Source organism: Parus major, chromosome 7 (genome assembly GCF_001522545.3).
Source record: "Parus major isolate Abel chromosome 7, Parus_major1.1, whole genome shotgun sequence".
NCBI lineage: Eukaryota > Metazoa > Chordata > Aves > Passeriformes > Paridae > Parus > Parus major.
The window spans coordinates 1,247,030-1,265,437 of NC_031776.1; the positions used below are offsets into that span (position 1 = coordinate 1,247,030).

The following is an 18,408-nucleotide window of genomic DNA, read 5'->3' on the forward strand; positions in this document are numbered from 1 at the left end:
TAAATCAGCAGAAACAAACACTCCATTAGTGTTTTCATGGCAAAAAAAAGTCTTTTACTTTTCCCCCATTTTCTTAGCAAGTGAAATTGCCATATACAGGGTTCCACCTTGACTATTAAAAAAGGAAAAGGCCATAGTAACAGCAGCATCAGAAATCTCATCTGAGCTCATGTGAAAACCATTATTGCAGGGTGGGGTGATCCAGCAGACCACCCACAAACACTCCCAAGGTGACTCAGGCCTTACAGGAGAAAGCAGCACTGCACCAAACCCACACACCCACTGCTCTTCTGACCCCCCCCAGCATCCTCCCACCACTCTGACCCATGGACTGGCAGAGACCAGCCTGCCCAAAACCCACCGGTGAGGAGAAGATACCACCTAAGTGGCTGGCTATAAAGGCAGTCCCACATGCTGTTCCCACACCACAGGTAACCCAAAGCTGGTCCCTGAGTCTACTCTAAACCAGCAAAAACTGTATAGATGCTTAAAAGCTAAATAGAAATGCATAATGGTATGTGGCTTATTGGTAAAATAAAAACTAAAGGGGGTGGAATGTAGGGAAGAGAGGCAGGAATGACTTAATTTAAAGCTTTGCACCAAGATAAATGTGCTAAATCTAACCCTTTATTATCAACTACCTTGGCAAGCCCAGCATTCCTGGTAAACACCTGCACTGGCATCAGCTTATCCTCTTGGTGCACAGACACTGCAGCCAGAGGGGCACAAGCAGGAATTAAACATCAGAGGGAAAAATCCCTCTCTGAGCCCTGAGCTCCCTCTGCTCTGAAGTGCTTCCCCTGAGCAGCAGCCTGCACTGCCTTGGGAGGGGAAAACCACGAGGCTGTGGCTCTGACACTAAACTTTCTGGGCTTGCAAGCGCTGCCTACTTGTCTCACTTCATCACAAAGTAGAACGAAGACCAGCACGTAAAGGATGATCTCCAGGGCCGTGGGTTCCTTCTGGAAATCCATCAGCAACACGTAGGCGAAGAGCAACAGGAAAGCAATGTAGAAGATGACGTTCCAGGAGAAGACCACAAAGGGGGAGGTGAAGAAAGACACATAATATAAGAAGAGTTTCTTACTCTTCTCCACAGGCTTTTTCCTGAGGAATTAAAAGAGGGAAAAGGTCTCAAAGCATAGCTTTAATGCCTGGAAACATTTGTGTTCTTCAAAGCAAAAGTGAGAAGGGTGCAAAGTCTAGCTCAGGATGTTAGTTCAGTCCTGCATCCACTGCCCTCAGGCACTCCAGTAAACTGGTACATCTTCCAGCTTGGATGGAGCTTGGAGACACCTGGGACAGTGGAAAGTGTCCCTGCTCTTGGCAGAGGTTGGAACAAGGTAAGCTTCAAGCCAGCCTGTGATTCTTTAATCTTCAATCCCAGATCAGAGTGAAACAAACTGTCAAAAGCTCATTTGGCTTCTAATACCTTTATCTAAGACTGACTGAACATAAAACAGCTTCCCCAGAGTGCCTGTGGAGTTTCCACCCATGGAGATATCCCAAACTGGACACAGTCCTGGGCAACCTGCTCCAGCTGACCCTCTTTGAGCACAGGGTTGGACTGGATGATCTCCACCCAGCCTGACTTGCACTAAGAATCTACAATTAATTCACTTGCTTCCCCTCTGAAAAATTTTCCCACTAATGAAAGTCAATTGATTACCTGAATGAGATGAAACCACAGCCTATCAAAGGGAAAAAGAACAGGCACATAATGATCTTCCAGTTCTTAGTATCTCTTGAAATCTCTCCATACCACTGCTTGGAAAGGAAATTCTGCAGCAAAGAAAGAAACACCCTCATTTGGTCTAACAGCAACAAAACAACCTAGGAATGCTATTTTAGAACACTTGATTTGGTAAAAATAAATCCTGAACTTTGAGATTTCAATCAAAATACTAGAGATTTCTGTTTCAACAGAACAGAAAGCTTTCTGCATCAGTAACAGCATGCTGACTCCTCAGGGCAGCCATCCTCCATCTGCATGTTGAGGAGTTAAAAGTGAGGCTGAGCAGGACTTGACCTGATTGATAAAACACTTATAAACCATTGCATTATATGCAATGCTCATCCATGCTGGCTGTTACATCCACACTGTGCATGCCCAAAGCAGAAATCACTTCAGGCAGTGTTTATTAACCAGTTCCTTATGATTTATAGCCCCAAGTCATGATTTTTTCCTCCTGATTTACATTTGTGGGTAGAGGAACCACACCCCCTGTTAGAGCACAAGAGGTTCACCTTTCCTTCACTGCCATTACCTGCACACCTGGCTGGGCAATAAACTGCTGGTCTCTGGCTTCCACTGCTAGCTCCAGACAGTTGCTCCCTCCCCAGGCTTCACAGGAATAAGTCAGCAGCTGCTCAGCCAGGTCTTCATCATTGCTGTAGCACTCAGTGAAAAGCTCTGCAAAAAGAAGCAGCTCCACACTGAGCTCCAACTTCACTTTCCCATCAACTCAGGTGCAAATATCTTTAGTGTAATTTTTGTAATGGCAAATCATGTAGACAAGAACCCTTTTCATGTCTTCAGCACTGCAGAATTACCATGCATCCCCTTGCAACCCCACTTGCACATCTTCAACTTTTGACGTGGAATTCAGATCCAGATGGAAAACTGTAACACTATCACATAGAGAGCATTTAGTTCTGCACTTAAAAATTGAGTACAAAATGTGAATTTCTCCATAAATGACTCTAAATCTACTTGTTTCATCCTCTTTTCTTAAATTCCATTTGTCATTGATCTAATGAATTATAATCATTTCAAAATGAACAGTAGAGTTGCAAAAGTCAGAATCTGATGCTTTTTCACTAGGAAGTGAACTGTTCATTCCTTAGTGTCTTGCTAAATCATCAGGCCTGAGGGATGTAGATACCTTTAAAAAACAGTTTTTGCTTTGTGGAATAGGAGATACTCTCTGGAAACAAGGAAGTTACATCCAGCATGGCCTTGAGCTGGTCCTTAGAAAGTCACAGCATCATCAATCTACTTTTTACCTGCAACTTTTTATCACTCCCCAAAAGTACTCCCACAGATCCTAGGGGTGGTTTTTCCCAAGCCTGAATACTACCAGTACTCATGTGGAAAGTTTCCCATTTTCCATATTCTCCTTCCTGTTTGTAGGCACCCTTCTTCAGCCTTGCCAGTAGAGTTCAGTAGCTTTTCTTTCCCATGAAAGAAATTCTCCACATATTCTCAGAAATTCTCAGAAATAAGCCAGGAGAACTGGCTGTGCTCCTTCCTTAAAAAGGAAAAATACCCCCAAAACCCACTTCACAACACCCACCTTTTGAAGCCAAGCTCTTAAACAGGGCACAAAATTTCTACTGGGAACAAATGGTATGGAAATAATGCCCAAGCAGTAAGTAAAATCACATGCTGACATAAAAGAAAAGTGTATTTAACATTGGATATCTAGTTTTTAATTCCCTGGTCTCTGACCCTTCCCACTAAATTTCCAAAGGACTCAAAGAGCAGGCACTTACCTACTGCTCTTGTCTCATACTCATTAGCGAGTTCCTCAGACTCACCAGCAGCATTTATATCATTCTTCACCTTGGCCATGCTTTTCAGGAGCTTACTGGCCCCCAGGGCTGCCAAAGTGCAGCCTCTGGTCTGTGGAGAGCGAGAGTAAAGTCATGCAATTCCCTTTGAGAAGGGAACATGATGATAGAATCCTGAAACCACAATGATTTGGGTTGGAAAGGACCTTAAAAGACCATCTTATGCCAGCCCTCAGCCACAGGCAGGGACACCTTTTCCACTGTACCAGGTGGAATCCTTGAAAAATTATTCTCCATTTTGCATTCTTCCCAGTCCAAACCGATCTATTTGATTCTATAATCATTAAATTACTGTCTAATCCAAATTAGAAACTGGATTTCAAGCAAACACCTGGAATCAGAACCCATCCATGCTGTGGAATGGGTGGGAACTCAGCATCCCAGCTTGTGCACAACATTCAATGGATGTGGACTGCTGACACACAGCCTCAGGAGCTGAAAGTATCAGGTCCACTTCCAGACACAACATGGGCAGTATAAAATCCACTGAGAATCATCTAGCAATTATCTCTTGTGGTGTTGTGTTTGAAGCTGGATGTGGAGCCTTTAAAAGCTGATAAACCAAAGACACAGAACCCCACTGCACTGCCCACAAAGAGGAATAAAGGAGAACTCAACTTACTTGCTCCCAAATGACTTTGGACAACTCTTTCTTGTTCTGAAGAACTGACCAAATAAACAGAGCTTGCAATGGGTGCCTTGTGATAGGACACTCCTCCTGAAAGAGGGAGCAAGAACTCAGACCTAAGATCAACAAATCTTTTCAACTGGAACAAAGCTGAGCCTGGACTGTCCTAGTTTTTTATTTTCTTTCTTTCACAGCCACCCCACCAATCCCCTCTCTGAGCTCTCTGCCAGTTGTCAAACACTATGGTGAGTTAGGTTATATTTGGTACTTCTATTAAAGCCTTGTATTTGACAAGAAAGAATCAGCCTCCCTGTTCTTCCAGAAGCTGGCATTAAAGAATATTTGTGTAAAAGGCACTTCCTGCTTTAACTACTGCAGTCCAGACAATCTCATTCACAGCAGGATCAAACTGCTCATCACTCACTGAAAGCTGGATCTCCATCTCATCCTTGCTGTTTTTGTAATCTCTTTTGAAACCTCTCCGGAAATCCTCCACCATCTTCCACACAAAGGTGAGGAGGGCATCGTTGTAGGAGTTCTTGGCAATCTGCAGGTTCTTGAACACCAGGCTGCTGAAGTTGTTGGTGTACAGCTCCCTCAGGACCTCTGTGGTGAGGAACTTCCGCAGATTCAAACCATTTTCCAGGAAGAGCCGGACAAATTTGGGCCTGTCTTTCACCAGGGCTGTGAACATCACATCCTGTAGGTCAGCAGACTAGGGAGAAATGGAAAAACAAATGTTAGGGATCACATGAGACAAGTAAATCTTATTTAAGGCCTGACACAGGGTCACTGTCACATTTTCATCAGAACCAGGTTTTTCTCTGCACACAATTGCCTTAGCTGGACAGCCCAGAGCATTCCTGGCATGGGCACATCACCTTTGCCACCAGTGATCATAGAACGGATCATCATGGAATGATGGACCATGGCTTTATGGAATATCCTGAATTAGAAAGGACCCACAAGGATCATCAAGTCTGACACCCCTGGCTCTGCACAGACATTCCATCAATCCCACCCTGTGCATCCTTGAGAGCATTATTCAAATGCTCCCTGGGCTCTGGCAGCCTCGGGGCTGTGCCCATTCCCTGGGGAGCCTGGGCAGTGCCAGCACCTCTGGGGGAAGAACCTTTTCCTGACCTCCAGCCTGACCCTCCCCTTACACAGCTCCAGCTGTGCCCTGGGATCCTGTCCCAGTCACAGCAGAGATGAGAGATGGGGCGCTGAGACAGTGGTTCCTGTTGGGATGTGTCCCTCCCCACAGTTCCCTGCACTCACTCAGAAGGGGGCTGTACCTCCCAGTTTCGGTCATTGGTGAAGATCTCATCACTGGCCAGGTCCAGCTGGTTCCACTCCAGCAGCAGCTTCAGCTGCCCATTCCAGTTATCCCTGTCATGCTCGTTGGTGCTGAAAGCTGCAGAGGAGGAACAATCTCTTGCTAAGGACCAGGCATATTTATGAGCTCTGCTTCCCACACCAGCAGGACAAGACTCCTTCCAAGTGGCTCTCCCCAGACTCATGCACATTTTCCTGGCTGGGGGCTGGAGGATGCTGGAGGCTCAGGGATGTATTTATGGTCCAAGACAAGCCACAAAGGAGCTGCCAGGAGCACGTCATAACCAAGATGAGCACAAGGCTTCCTTCAGGCTCCTCAGAGTCCTGCACCCTCTACACAAGTGAGATTCTGCAGGATTTCAATGGGGTCCTACCAGCACCCCTAAGGCTCTCCAAAATGCCTTCCCAATTACCTGGTTTGGATCTTGCTTACACTGAGAGATCCCACACTGCTGCTGTGACCTGCCCACACCCCTTCAGAGGAAGGCAGGCTCCACACCATGGCAAGAGCTTAGCTCTAGGGAGATAGTTCTGCTCTAAGGAACCCTGTTCTAGAGAATTAATAGCCATCCTCTTTCCATTTATTTTTAAATCCACAAACAAACCCAGAAAAACAATTACTTGCCTTTGTACAGGGCAAAGGAAATGGCATTGCTCACAATTTCATCTCCAGCTTCTTCTATTTTGATCACTGTCAGTAAATGAGGGCTCTCAAGGACTTCTTTGATCTATTAAAAAAAATAAAAATGTTCTGTTTCAAAGCTATCAAGGCTGTTTAGTAGCAGATCTCCAAGATCCTTTTAAAAAGAAATTTGCCACCACATCACAGCAAAGCTGCTTCTCATCAATCCTGGTTTTTTAACAAATTTAAACAAGCCCAAACAGAAGTAGATAATGAGCTTGATTTTAAAGTCACCAAAGGACAACATTAATTATCCTCTGAACATACAGCAAATAACTGTGATTCCCCTATGCAGATCATCTTTAACAAGAAGATATAATCTCAGTAATTAGAAGCGACTTCTGAAGTAGAAAAGATTGTGACAGCCCAAGTTTCAGCTTCTGTCAAGCAGTTTGTTAGAGAACAGTCTTCACCTCCTTGTGCTTTGTCAAAACCAGATGATTTCTCACATAATGAAGCTTTGTAGAGTTAATTTCATTTTAGCACATAGCAGACAAATAACCTTGGCCATTTCTGATGCAGGAAGAGGCACATACCAAAGCAGCCCAGCAGAAGCTGTGAGGAGTGTGGCCAGACAGGGAACACTGCCTTCAGCAGCACCACACTCCACAGGGAAGAGATCCTTCTGGAACTACCTTCACTTTCCTGTGATCAGACACATGCTGACCCAGTTGCAGCCCCCTTAATGTTTTTGTTCCAATCCCTGTAGATTCAGAATTTTCCTTCTTTGCACAGAGGTAACATGCCAAGGAGCCCTGTACACCCTGCAGGTATCACCAGATAGCAACACTCCTGACTTAGAAGGCACCAGCTGCACCCCACACTCACCCATTTGATCCAGCTCTCAGTCTCCTCTTCTGAGAGCCTGGAAATGGTGCGAGGCAGGAACCTGAGCAGGCTCTCCTTGACACAGGAAGAAGCAAGAGTGCCTTCAGCCTCCACCAGGCTGGCAATGACATCGGCAATGCGCCCGGAGCCTTCCACCACCACACAGGGAATCTTGCTCTTGATTGCTACGTTGATGGACTAAGGAGACAGAGGGAGAGGAGAGCAATTGAAGCCTGTTACTAGAGCCTGCTACTGAGCAAGGAAGCCTAGAGAACAATAGAAATCCATGGTCCACAGCAGTATTTTTATTATTATCTAGTGATACATTACCAGTGACAACTCTTTAAAGTATCATCCATCTCATGAGAGAGGGCTGTGAAGAGCCCCGGAGACTGAGGTCAGAAATCACCATCTGCCAAATTTTCATAGAGTCATAGAACAATCTGTGTTGGGAGGGATCTCAAAACACATCTTGTTCCACCCCCTGCCATGGGCAGGGCTGCCTTCCACTAGACCAGGCTGCTCAGTTTTAGAGTGGAGCAGCAGATCAGGACAATTGCCAAGTGGAAATGGCATTCAGGTCACACAACACTGCTGCCCAGCTACAGTCACAGCTGGTTTATGGCACAGCATTGCTCAGCTGAGACCAAGGGCTCTGGATTTATTTGCTGGAGGCAGAAACACCAGTGTTTTACAAAGAGATCACTTTTGTAGCACAGCAAGACCATGGAACTCTAATGTTACCAAAAGTCTCCAAGTAGCCACTTACATGATTTCTCATACAGCAACATTGTACATGGAGTAACAGCAAGACAAAAATCTGCTGAAATCATGCTGGAAGGACCATTAACCCTCCTGGTGCAAAGACCACTGCAGGAGACACTGATTTCATTTGCATCACTACTGAAAACAGAGTGACAGCATAAGCTGGCTGCCAGCAAATTGCACAAAGGGAGTCAATGCAAATTATCATCAAGCACTGGAAAGACAGAATATGTATTAGTTAAAACAGTTTCTTGAGAACAAAAAAAAAAAAAAATCAACTTGGAGTCATCAAAACCGTGTGCACATTGCTCCTGTCAACTGAAGAGCAGGTCTCTGACAGAGGCAAGGAGGCTTTTCTTATCAGCTAGATGAAAGTGGTTTTCTAAAGAAGGGTTCAGCTGAAGTGCATGCTTTACATCACAGGGAATTTAAAACAGAAGCTTGGAACAGTTTTACTTCTCCCTTGCTAGTGCTGATTGTTGTCATCATGCACCAGTCACAGAAGCTGAGAAAGAGGGAGCCTTTCCTGGCCAGCACTGCTAAGACCAAGGCATGGCAAGGGCAGACACCCACAGCATGGACTCTGCTGAGCCATTTGGGCTGGTCAGAGACTCAAGTTACTCCTTGGGAAAAGGTTCCACCTACAAACAAGTAATAGGGCAGACATGAGTATCTCAGTGCTCTTCCAGAAATAAAAACTCAGCATGACATAAAACAGCCTTAAGTTGCACCAGGAGCGGTTTGGGTTGGATGTCATGAAATAGTCTTCACTGAAAGGGTTGTCAAGGACTGGAACAGGCTGCTTAAGGAAGTCACCATCCCTCAAGTGCTCAAAAAATGTTTGGATGTAGCACCTGAGGGCACGTTTCAGGGGTGAACATGATCATGGTGCTGTGTTGACCACTGGATTTTGGGACCTTTGAAGTCTTTTCCAATCTCAGTGTTATCATGATTCTATGAAATAGCCAAGAGGGTGGCATGAACCCTTAACTGAACCATCATCCAGATTCCATTATGCCAGAGGATCCTCTTGCCAGGAATTACACATATGATTTAACAAGGCTTTTACTCATTCTGGTTAGGCAGCTACTAAGTCTGTGTAATGCATCACTGCTAAACAGTGGGTTTGAGGTCTCTCCAAAAAATGCATAATCATAAGTCTGCACAGCTACAGCACCTGGCAGTCAGTCAGCTCCTTCAGTGATGGCCAAATCCCTTCTCAAACATCAGCAATTTGGAGCTAAAAGGAAGTGGATATATTCAACACAACTCCCTGAGCACAGCTTTCCTCTAAAACCTGAATGGATGCTTCATTTCATCTCAGGACCTCTGAGTAACACTGCATCTGCATTCATCAACAATTGGGAAAAGATAAAATTCACCATGTGAATGGAACCAAACTCCCAGGAAACATACAGGGAGGCTTGGATAACGACCTGAAATTTCACACACTGGTTCAGACCAATTGATTAACACCAGCAGTGAAGTGATAGCAGAGATCATGCTTAGAAATCACATTGTTTATCCTCCTGTCAAGCCAAGTAGTTTGATTAATTTTAACACGAACAGCACAGCTCTGGTCAGATCAGGAAGCACCAAGATAACATCTACAAACAAAATAAACATAAATATTGTGCTGCTTTGACCTTATTTTTGCTCCATCCTACTCTTGCAAATTCCAGCCCCTTTCCCAGCTCTTTAGTACAGGCTAAATCAGCTATTCCTATAGTTGGTCAGGGCCTGTCCCATTACTGCTCCCTTCCCACACAGCCTGACTCCACATCCCCTCACTTCAAAAATCCTGGGTCAGGTCCCTTTGCTCCCTCAGGCCACTCATCTTCACTCTGGCAAGGTGAATGGGCAAGTAACAACCCTGGGAGAGATTCAGAAGCCATCTCCATCTCCCTTTCCCCTTTCCTCCCTCAGTGTCACACATCCTGTTTCAAGAAACTTCTCTTCATCCTCCCCCTGCCTGTCAGCTGTTTGAAGATGATGCCTGGTCCTTCCCCATGTCAGCTGAGAAGGGTCAGAGTCAGCAAGGCCCTCTTACCCTGCCCAGCTGCTAAGATTTAAACCAGGTCTAGATCTAAACTAGATTTAAAATGTGGCCTTTCAGTACTCAAATGGGCTTATAAGAAAGAGAACAACTTTTTACATGGGCAGATAGTGATGGGACAAGGGGGTATGGTTTTAAACTCCAAGAGGAGAAATTTTTATTTACATTAGGAGAAAATCATTGACTGTTGTGGTGAGGCTTGGAGCAATCTGGGCAGGGAAAGGTGTCCCTGCCCACAGCAGGGAATGGAAACTGAGTGGTCTTTAGTGTCCCTTCACATTCTGTGATGTGAAAGAACTGAGACAACTGAACTGTCCCAGACAGGGACAGGACTTTTCCAGGATGTCAGCCCAAGGCAGAAACCTTGCACAGAAACTAACTTCTTGGGCTTAAATTGCAAACAAGGTCCTTCTGCAGCAAGTGCTAGGCAAGTTTCTGTAAATAACAGCTCTGTCTACTTCATCAAGTCTCTTTTGGAGTAATCAGTCTTCAATATTAGAGCAATGACCCTATTGTAATTCCTGGAAACAAATAAAAGAAATTAACTTACTTTCAAAGTCTCCTTCCCACCACCTTGGGCAAAACACACAATTGGGATCTTCCCACCGTAATTAGATTCTGTGAAATATGAAATACAATAAGAAAAAAGAAGGAAAAAGATTAAATCAATTCATGCAGCTTGAACAACTTATTATTCCTGAGTGCAGTGAAAGAATTTCCAAGCCATTCATGCAGATACTAGTTAGCTGCTGATTTTACCAGTTACCAACAGCTTCTTTTTAATGAAAACTCAGTTTTGCCCAACATTCTGCATAGCTGACTTGAGACACCCTTCTCCAACAGCTTTTCCCTTCTAGAAATCCTAATTTTTGCTATCTCTGAAGTCCTTAAAAATGGACTTTTATTGTATTTACCCACTCCTTTGACCATTTTGAGTCTCAGTGAAAGGTTCCTATCACAAACACAAGGTACAGAACCTCCGAGTTCACATTTTCAATTGTAAAATAAAGGTAAGAATTCTGTAACTCTAGGAGCTAGTGCCTGAGAGACATTGCAAAAAAAAAAACCCAACAAAACAACAAAAACCACAAACAAACCCAAACAGCAACATGCCCAATAGCTTTTTAAGAATTTCCTGTTAAGGCCTTTGATTTCTTTTCTTTTTTTGCTTTAGTAAAGAAGTGGGTGAAAGATTATTTAGCTGGCAGGTTGCAGGCAGCTCAGTCACCCTCACAAATAAATATTTTGGTAAAAGCCTAATTTCAGCTCCTGTGTAATTGTGCTCCAGCTACCTGGAATTCAGTGACAGGTGGGCTATATACAGAAGCTTCCAAGAGGAAGGGAGAGAAGGGCTGTGTGGCTGAAATGAAGCATTTTTGACACAAAGGCCGTACAGAAAGGAAGACAGGGGAAGGTGTTGTTCTGGAGAGGGCAGGTTCCACCTGACTTTCAGATGCACTGTGGTTAACAAACATGATCCCTTCCAGCTCAGCAGCCACAGGATGCTGCCACTACTTTCTTATTCCAAGAAAATCACTGTGGAAGAGCCCCAAAGCAGACACAGACGTGGGAAGAAGGATACCTGGGATGACCCGCTCCGAAATGTACTTCTCCAGCTGGGTCCGCACCTTGGCCTCTGTCGTGGGGTGCCCATGGGTGCCGTTATCAACCAGCAGGAGATGGGTGTGGTTGTTGTCCAGGCAGTACAGGGGGTCTCTCTTCAGGTCATCCATGATGTAGCGGGCCAGGAAGCTCCCCTAGGGGTACCAGCACAGCGTTTGACAGAGATTTAAGGGCAAGGACACACCCACCTCATTTATGTGGTGGGACAATTCTTTAGATGTGTTCTATCATGCTGAGTGGACAAGAGACAAGGGGGGCGATCCCAGGGCATCTGACAGGTTGGATGGCAGTGTAAATGAAGATCCTAAACAGCAGCAGCAGGTACCACGTGCCTTAGCTCATGGGAATCCCTACTGTGAGAGAGTGCAGGGCAATTTCAGAGGTAAAATAACCACGGGAGTGCTTATTCCCTAAAGCAATGCCAGACATGGAGTTAGAGCAGCTGAACTCCCACAGACATGCCAAAATCTGGCACAGCTGAAATCCTCCTCACCAGGCCTGATGCGTGTGACTAACTTGGGTGTGAGAACATTTTACTTTCCTCCTGTTCTGGGAAGAGCTCCCGACATTTTGAGGCCGAGCCTCCTCTTTCCCTCCCCACCAACCCACCCACATATCACTTGAGGATGTGGTTTAATACATGGTGGTAGTGCTGGCTGAAAGCTGGACCTGACAATCTCAGAAGTCCAAGTTTTTCAGCCTTAACCTCATGAATGATCCCATGATCCTGTTTGTTCTTACATCACTGTCGGCCGTGCGGATGAGGGTTTCCCGGTTGGAGATCATGCCCCAGGCCGCGATGCCGATGGCCACCACGTTCTCCTCGGAGCTGCGGCTGATGGTGTTGTCTCTGACCACCTCCCCAATATACTTCATCAGCCCGTAGTGCGTCCCCCCAGTGAAAATCCAAGCTCCTGGAACAACACCCAGTCAGAACAGAGCCAAACACCCACCCTCCCACAGCATTAAAGACATAACCCAGACCCTCTTTGTGACCTTGGGGTTTTCTTCAGTTAAGCACATAAGAGATGCTACACAATTCATCCTGTGTTAGCACAAGCTACTTTTACCTGCCTAAATCCCAATCCTGTTACTTCCAAACCATTAATGTCACACATGTCCCAAGTGCAGCAGCCAAGCACAAGCAAAAGGAACACTCTGCTTCCCCACAGAGCCTTTGAGCTGCTACCTCTGCAGCCCTGTTGTGCAGCAATGAAGTAGCAGAGGCACAGAGGCAGGTGTTTACCCTTGGACTGGGCGATGTAGATCAGCCTGCTGAATATCTTGCGCATGCGGGGCTTGAGCGCGAAGTTCTTGGCGCCGCCAGTGACAGAGATGACGAGGTTTGGGGTTTTCAGGTGCCAGTGCTGGGTCATGAGATCGTAGAGTGTCTCTGAGTCGGTGTCACACGACAGGCGGATGTACTTGGGGGAGAGAAAATTGGGAAGAAATATAACAGGAGATAAATCAAGGAGGCTGGGAAAAACCCAGGGATTGCATTTTCCTCTCTGCCGCACAGCCTCATTCCAACAGCCAGGAGATGAAAGGCAAGGTGATGATGAAATCCCTGTTTCTTCCTCTGAAGCACCTCTTATCCTTCCCCTACAACCAGGCACACAACCCACCTTCCTCTAGAGGAGGCAAGAGCAGCGACCTCGAGCTTCAGAGGAACTCTGCAAGGATGAACACAGCACCACTACAGCAACGAACTCCAACGGTGCTATTTAAAGCTTAGATTATCAATCATTGGCAGCATCCTTGCAGGTGAGCTAATAATAATGACAGCTGTATTTTGATGACATTATTCAAATAAATTCCAGGCTCCACGTTAGTGGTGTCCCTATCACAACACATCCCCATTCCAGTGCTTCAAGTGTAACACAAAACAAATACATCAAGTTGGTAGTAAAGCTTGAATCCTCTACAAAGATGCCAGAAAGCACCAAGAGAGATAATCTGGTTTCAGGTGGACTCAATATGTCTCCATTTACAAAAAAGCTTCTCTGGCCTTGTCTTGCTTTGCTTTTCAAAAGCCTCTTCACACTTTCATCACTTTTGGAAGACATTCATGGCTGCACAAGCCAAATCAGGAGATGAAAAGGAGTAGTTGGGACCTGAATCACAGAGGATTTTGCATTGATTGCCTAGTATTTGCAGGAGAGCAAAATAAAAGGATTATTTTGAGGAGGAAATGTCCCCACCTAAGAGACACTGAACTTGAATAAAAACATTCATGTGTTCCAGGACAGGTTCCCAGAAGGAGTTAAAAGCATTTAGGGCATCACAGAGGGTGCTGAGCAGGCTCCAGCAGCTACACAGGAGAGCTAAGGGACTCCCACAGCTGCTGCCCTAAGGAGCTTCAACAGCATGAAGCTTTGGGTGTTCTACTGGAGAGGATCCCCTATAGGAGATGGGGAAAATTACCTGGGCAGCCCTGCCCACAGCAAACCTGTCAGCTCCACTCCAGCAGGTGAGCTCTCGGCTCAGCACTTCCCTCCTTCGAAGTACAATGGTGCCATCTCCTGGTACTGCTGGATGCTGCTCCCAGAGCACGGCCGTGGTTCAGGGAGTCTTTTTGGGGTTTGGGCTCCCAGAACATTAAATTCAGTGACTGCAATGCTCGTGGATGTTACGGGGTCTGGGCGGTGCAGCAGAAACGAAGAGCTCAAAAGCTGGACTTCGAGAGGATGAGATTTTATAGAATCCCAGAGTGGTTTGGGCTGGAAGGGAGTTTAAAGCTCATTTAGTTCCATCCCTGCTATAAGCACCTTCCACTATCCCAGGTTGCTCCAAGCCCCATCTAACCTGACCTTGGACACTTCCAGGGATCCAGGGGCAGCCACAGCTTCTCTGGGCACCCTGTGCCAGGGCCCAGTGCCCACCCTCCCAGGGAGCAATTCCTGCCCAATATCCCATCTAACCCTGCCCTGTGGCAGTGGGAAGCCGCTTCCCCTTGTCCTGCCACTCCATCCCTTGTCCCAAGTCCCGCTCCAGCTCTCCTGGAGGCCCTTTAGGCACTGGAAGGGGCTCTGAGGTCTTCCTGAAGCCTTCTCTTCTCCAGGTGAGCACCCCCAGCTCTCCCAGCCTGTCCTCAAACCTTGTTTTGGGTCTGTTCACATCTCCATTCCACACAGAACTTTTTAGGACTCATCTGTCCTAAAAAGCACAGTGCAGGGTATAAAACTTCCCATCCCTCACTGATAATTGACAGCAATTCTTAGGTCACCCTGAGTTTGAAGTCCTCCCTGCTGCACATCAACAGAAAATACTTGGCAATCTTCAGGAGCAGCAGGTGCCTTGCTGTGCAGGGAATAAGAACAGGGAATTGAGCTATAATTCCAGCCAACAGTCCAATGGGATGGACTGGGAGACTTATATGTAGTGTTTGAACAAAGCATGCTCTGAAATATGCACAGTGGCCTTGAGAGTCCACATGAAACAACTGAGGGCACATGAACTCATTTTCAAAGCTGGAAGTGGGGAAGACACAACCCAAGGAGATAATATTTAACATTTGAGAAGTCTGAAATATTGCAATGGAGCAAAGCACTTTTTGTTCCAGTACAGTCACACAGCAGCTTACAACAAAGTAGCACAAAGCTAAAATGTGCATATCAAAAAATACATGAAGTACACAGATCTGTTTAAGCGTGATTTGAAACTTTTGGTCTCATTTCCCACTCAAATGCCTCTTCTTTCTGCTACTTTGCATAAAACAAACCAAATTAATTTACATATCGGGCTCTGATTTTCTTCATTTATTTTGATTGTCCCAAGCAACCTGCACTGGTGTTATGAGCCATTGAGAGGAAGCAGATGAGCTCAGCCACATGTGACTCCTCACAAGCATCAGTATAAACAACCAGAAACAGCAGCTATTTTCTTCTTCCCACACGCCTCCACTGTCCCCACTCCAAGCAAAGACACAAGGAAAAAAAAATAACGAGTAGGAAAAAAACTTTTGAAGTTCCACAGATATCTACCTTACTTACATCCCTCCAGAACTTAATCTCATTGCTGCATCTCCACCCTGGGAAATACACAATATTCAGCTGGTTGTAGGCCTGAGCAAGCTGGTCTATATAGATACAAAATAATACCTGAGTATCACCCTCGTTCACCCACACTCCTGCCATGCCTGGAAAGAGACAATCTCTTTTCACTCCCATCACCAGCCTAAACAAGTAACACAGAGGGAATTGGGCTACAAGGGACACAAGCTTGTTTCTCAAGCCCTGAAAATAGGTAACAAAGCATATCTCCTGCCACTGGAATAACATCCATTTCACCTTCTCTGCTTTTGAGGACCTCCCACTGGTACTCAACAGGGGCCCCATTAATATCCTTAATATTCCCACCTACCTTTCCTCTTTTTCCCAAGTTTTCAAACTGAATGTCCCCGAAGGCATCAGTAGGAAGCTCCTTTGTGTGCTTCTTGTAGTTCCATTTTTCAGTGGTGTTAACCTGGGTGCCCTCTATGTGCTGATTTTCAGGGTATCCACATTTACACAAGTTACCCCTGAAAGAAGAGTGAATAGACATGAGACCCCTGAGGAATCCTGAGCACTGAAAAGCGAGCTCTGACAGCAAGGAAAGCAGCAGGTGGAGCTGCAGAACCAGCTGTGTGTGGGACCCTACTGGGATTTGCCACCTGACAAAGCAGATCCTGCTTCCTCCCAGCACTTGGGAAGTGGAACATAGCTCGGGAACCAGGCTGTGCTGAGGGGTTTCTTCCCCTTTTTGTGCTTTTAACCACACAGGACGAGTTCACTGCACCTCCTCTCCCTGGTAGCAAGTGACAGGACAAGAGGAAAAGGCCTCAAGTTGTGCTAGGGGATGTTCAGATTGTACATCAGGAAAATGCAATCATGGAATGGGCTGTCAGGCATTGGTACAGGCTGCCCAGGGTCGTGGTGGAGTCACCATCTTTAGAAATATTCCAAAAATCAGGCGGATGTGGCACTTGAGAACTTGATTTAGTAGTGGTACTGGGCTGACTTGATTTTAAAGGTCCTCTCAATAGCCCACATTTCTGCTTCCTCAGAGGACACAGAGAAGGGGTAAGTAATTGCTTGACTCCTTTAGAAAGGTTTCTTCTCCTCTGCTGTACCTTGCAAAGGAAACCATCTTGCCATAAAAATATCTAGACAAAAGTAAGCCAGCAAGTTCTGCAGTGCTCTCCCAGAGGGCTTGCAGGAAGTGAAGCTGATGAGAACCAGCTCCTCCATACTTTGTTGGTGCCTTGCCAGACATCCCATTTTTGGTGGCAGAGGAGGACCCTAAGTGAGACCTTCTGAAATGAGACCAATTTCCCTCCCTCTCTCTGAGGCATTTTTCCTCCCAGTTTCAGAGAAGAGTGGTGTCAGAGAGCCCTCAGAGCTCAATATTAGGATTTCTGCATCTGTATCAGTTTGATCACTTTTCTCCTGAGACTAAAAAAAAACAAAAAACAAAAAAAGACCAAAAACCACAAAGCAATGTTATGGTCCCCAAACTAGCACTGCACTGGTACTTGTGCCTGAAAATGGAGCCAGTTTAATATCCTGTCTTAAGAGAACATCAGCCTGAGCAAAACCTAGTGCCTGTGCATGAAATTTGTGATTTGGGCTTAAAAGGAAAATTTAACTTATGCAAACCTCTGATACATAGCTTGTCATATACATCAATGCCAGTGCTGCATCAAAGCACCTATATATTGCCTCAAATTCTAATTTGATATTAAACCCTGTGACAGAGCTGCTGGAAGATCAGATCAGTTTTGCATCAAGTTACTTGTGGAGTAACTCTAACAAGGGGAGATTGTACTGCTAGATCCAGACTCTGAACAAAAAACCCCAAAACTCAACTCCCTGCCTTTGCAGACAGAAATCCCCTCATCTACCAGCCCCCCATTCTTGAAAAACAAGAGGAAAGTATCTCCTTACATTGACTTGGTGTCCTTTGTAAAAAAGACACATTCTCTCTTCTTAAAGTTTTCTTGGATGAAGTTGGCCAAATCCTGGAAAATATTTTTTAGAAGTTTATTTCTGATAACTCACGAAATGGAAGAGATCTCAGTAACAGCACAGTCAGTGTGAACACAGATACTGCTTAAAAACACTGTGGCAAACCTTTTTCCCAATGCTAAAGAAACACTAATATTAAAAAAAGGGAAGACAGGGAGGTTCTTTAGGGTAGTGGCTGTTTTAATTCAACACACAAAGACCCCAGCAGGAGTTCAGAACAACTTCAAGTCCTCCTTTATGGGAGCTCAGCAGAATGCAAAGCTTGTTTAACCATTAACTCTCCTATTAACCTTGAAACTCCCTGGAGAAGCTTTCACACTCGGGAATGCAAATTCATCCCTGAACTGCCTCTTCCAGCTAAGAAAACAGAAAAATTCTCACTCACTGATAAAGGATTGGGGGGTTTTGTTTGCTTTCAAGCATAGCTTAGATTTGCAGGGCAAGATTTCACTCTGGACACAAAGGGAAGACACACAGCTATAGTTTAATTTACCCATTTGACACAACACTTGTGGTTAAACAGCAGGTAGAACAAGTTATTCCAAGTAAAAGAAAAAATTATATTATTATATATTTTATTTATAGTATTATATGCTATTTATAATATTGTATACTTTAATAATAAAATACTGTAAATATTTAAAAATATAAGTATTCTAAATTCATAAAATATTATAAATTTATAAAAATTATAAAATATAATATATACTATATTATATATATTATAAATATTATCTATTATAAAAATTGTAACAGAAAAGCATTATATCCAAAACAAGGAAAATGGAAGGGAACACATTCAGCCAGTAAAAGTCACAACCATGCAAGACCAAAAAAATAAAAGGAGGGGGAAGCACCTGCTTAAAGTCCTAAGAATTGGCCATTAAGGCCTTCTGCAAACCCATCAGGA

The 18,408-nt window shown here is 44.9% G+C and overlaps 1 protein-coding gene across 12 annotated transcripts in view; it reads right to left on the bottom strand.

The window, feature by feature from the left end:
- Positions 1-18,408, bottom strand: part of TRPM8 (transient receptor potential cation channel subfamily M member 8) — a 688,444-nt gene that overhangs the window by 622,602 nt on the left and 47,434 nt on the right. For 11 of the 12 annotated variants that reach the window (XR_004498204.1, XM_033515900.1, XM_033515901.1 and 8 more), the window contains 15 exons: positions 17,418-17,491; positions 15,856-16,012; positions 12,740-12,917; positions 12,235-12,407; positions 11,453-11,627; positions 10,421-10,488; positions 7,050-7,247; positions 6,165-6,267; positions 5,500-5,618; positions 4,626-4,916; positions 4,196-4,291; positions 3,496-3,625; positions 2,268-2,413; positions 1,670-1,782; positions 891-1,107 (listed from right to left, as the gene is read on the bottom strand). Coding sequence is in view for 11 of the 12 variants with exons in the window: in XM_033515900.1 (XP_033371791.1) it covers positions 891-1,107; positions 1,670-1,782; positions 2,268-2,413; positions 3,496-3,625; positions 4,196-4,291; positions 4,626-4,916; positions 5,500-5,618; positions 6,165-6,267; positions 7,050-7,247; positions 10,421-10,488; positions 11,453-11,627; positions 12,235-12,407; positions 12,740-12,917; positions 15,856-16,012; positions 17,418-17,491 (2,238 nt within the window). In the remaining variant the exon portion in view is untranslated. The remainder of the gene's footprint in view (positions 1-890; positions 1,108-1,669; positions 1,783-2,267; positions 2,414-3,495; positions 3,626-4,195; positions 4,292-4,625; positions 4,917-5,499; positions 5,619-6,164; positions 6,268-7,049; positions 7,248-10,420; positions 10,489-11,452; positions 11,628-12,234; positions 12,408-12,739; positions 12,918-15,855; positions 16,013-17,417; positions 17,492-18,408) is intronic. The other variant, XM_015634042.3, reaches the window with a different exon arrangement.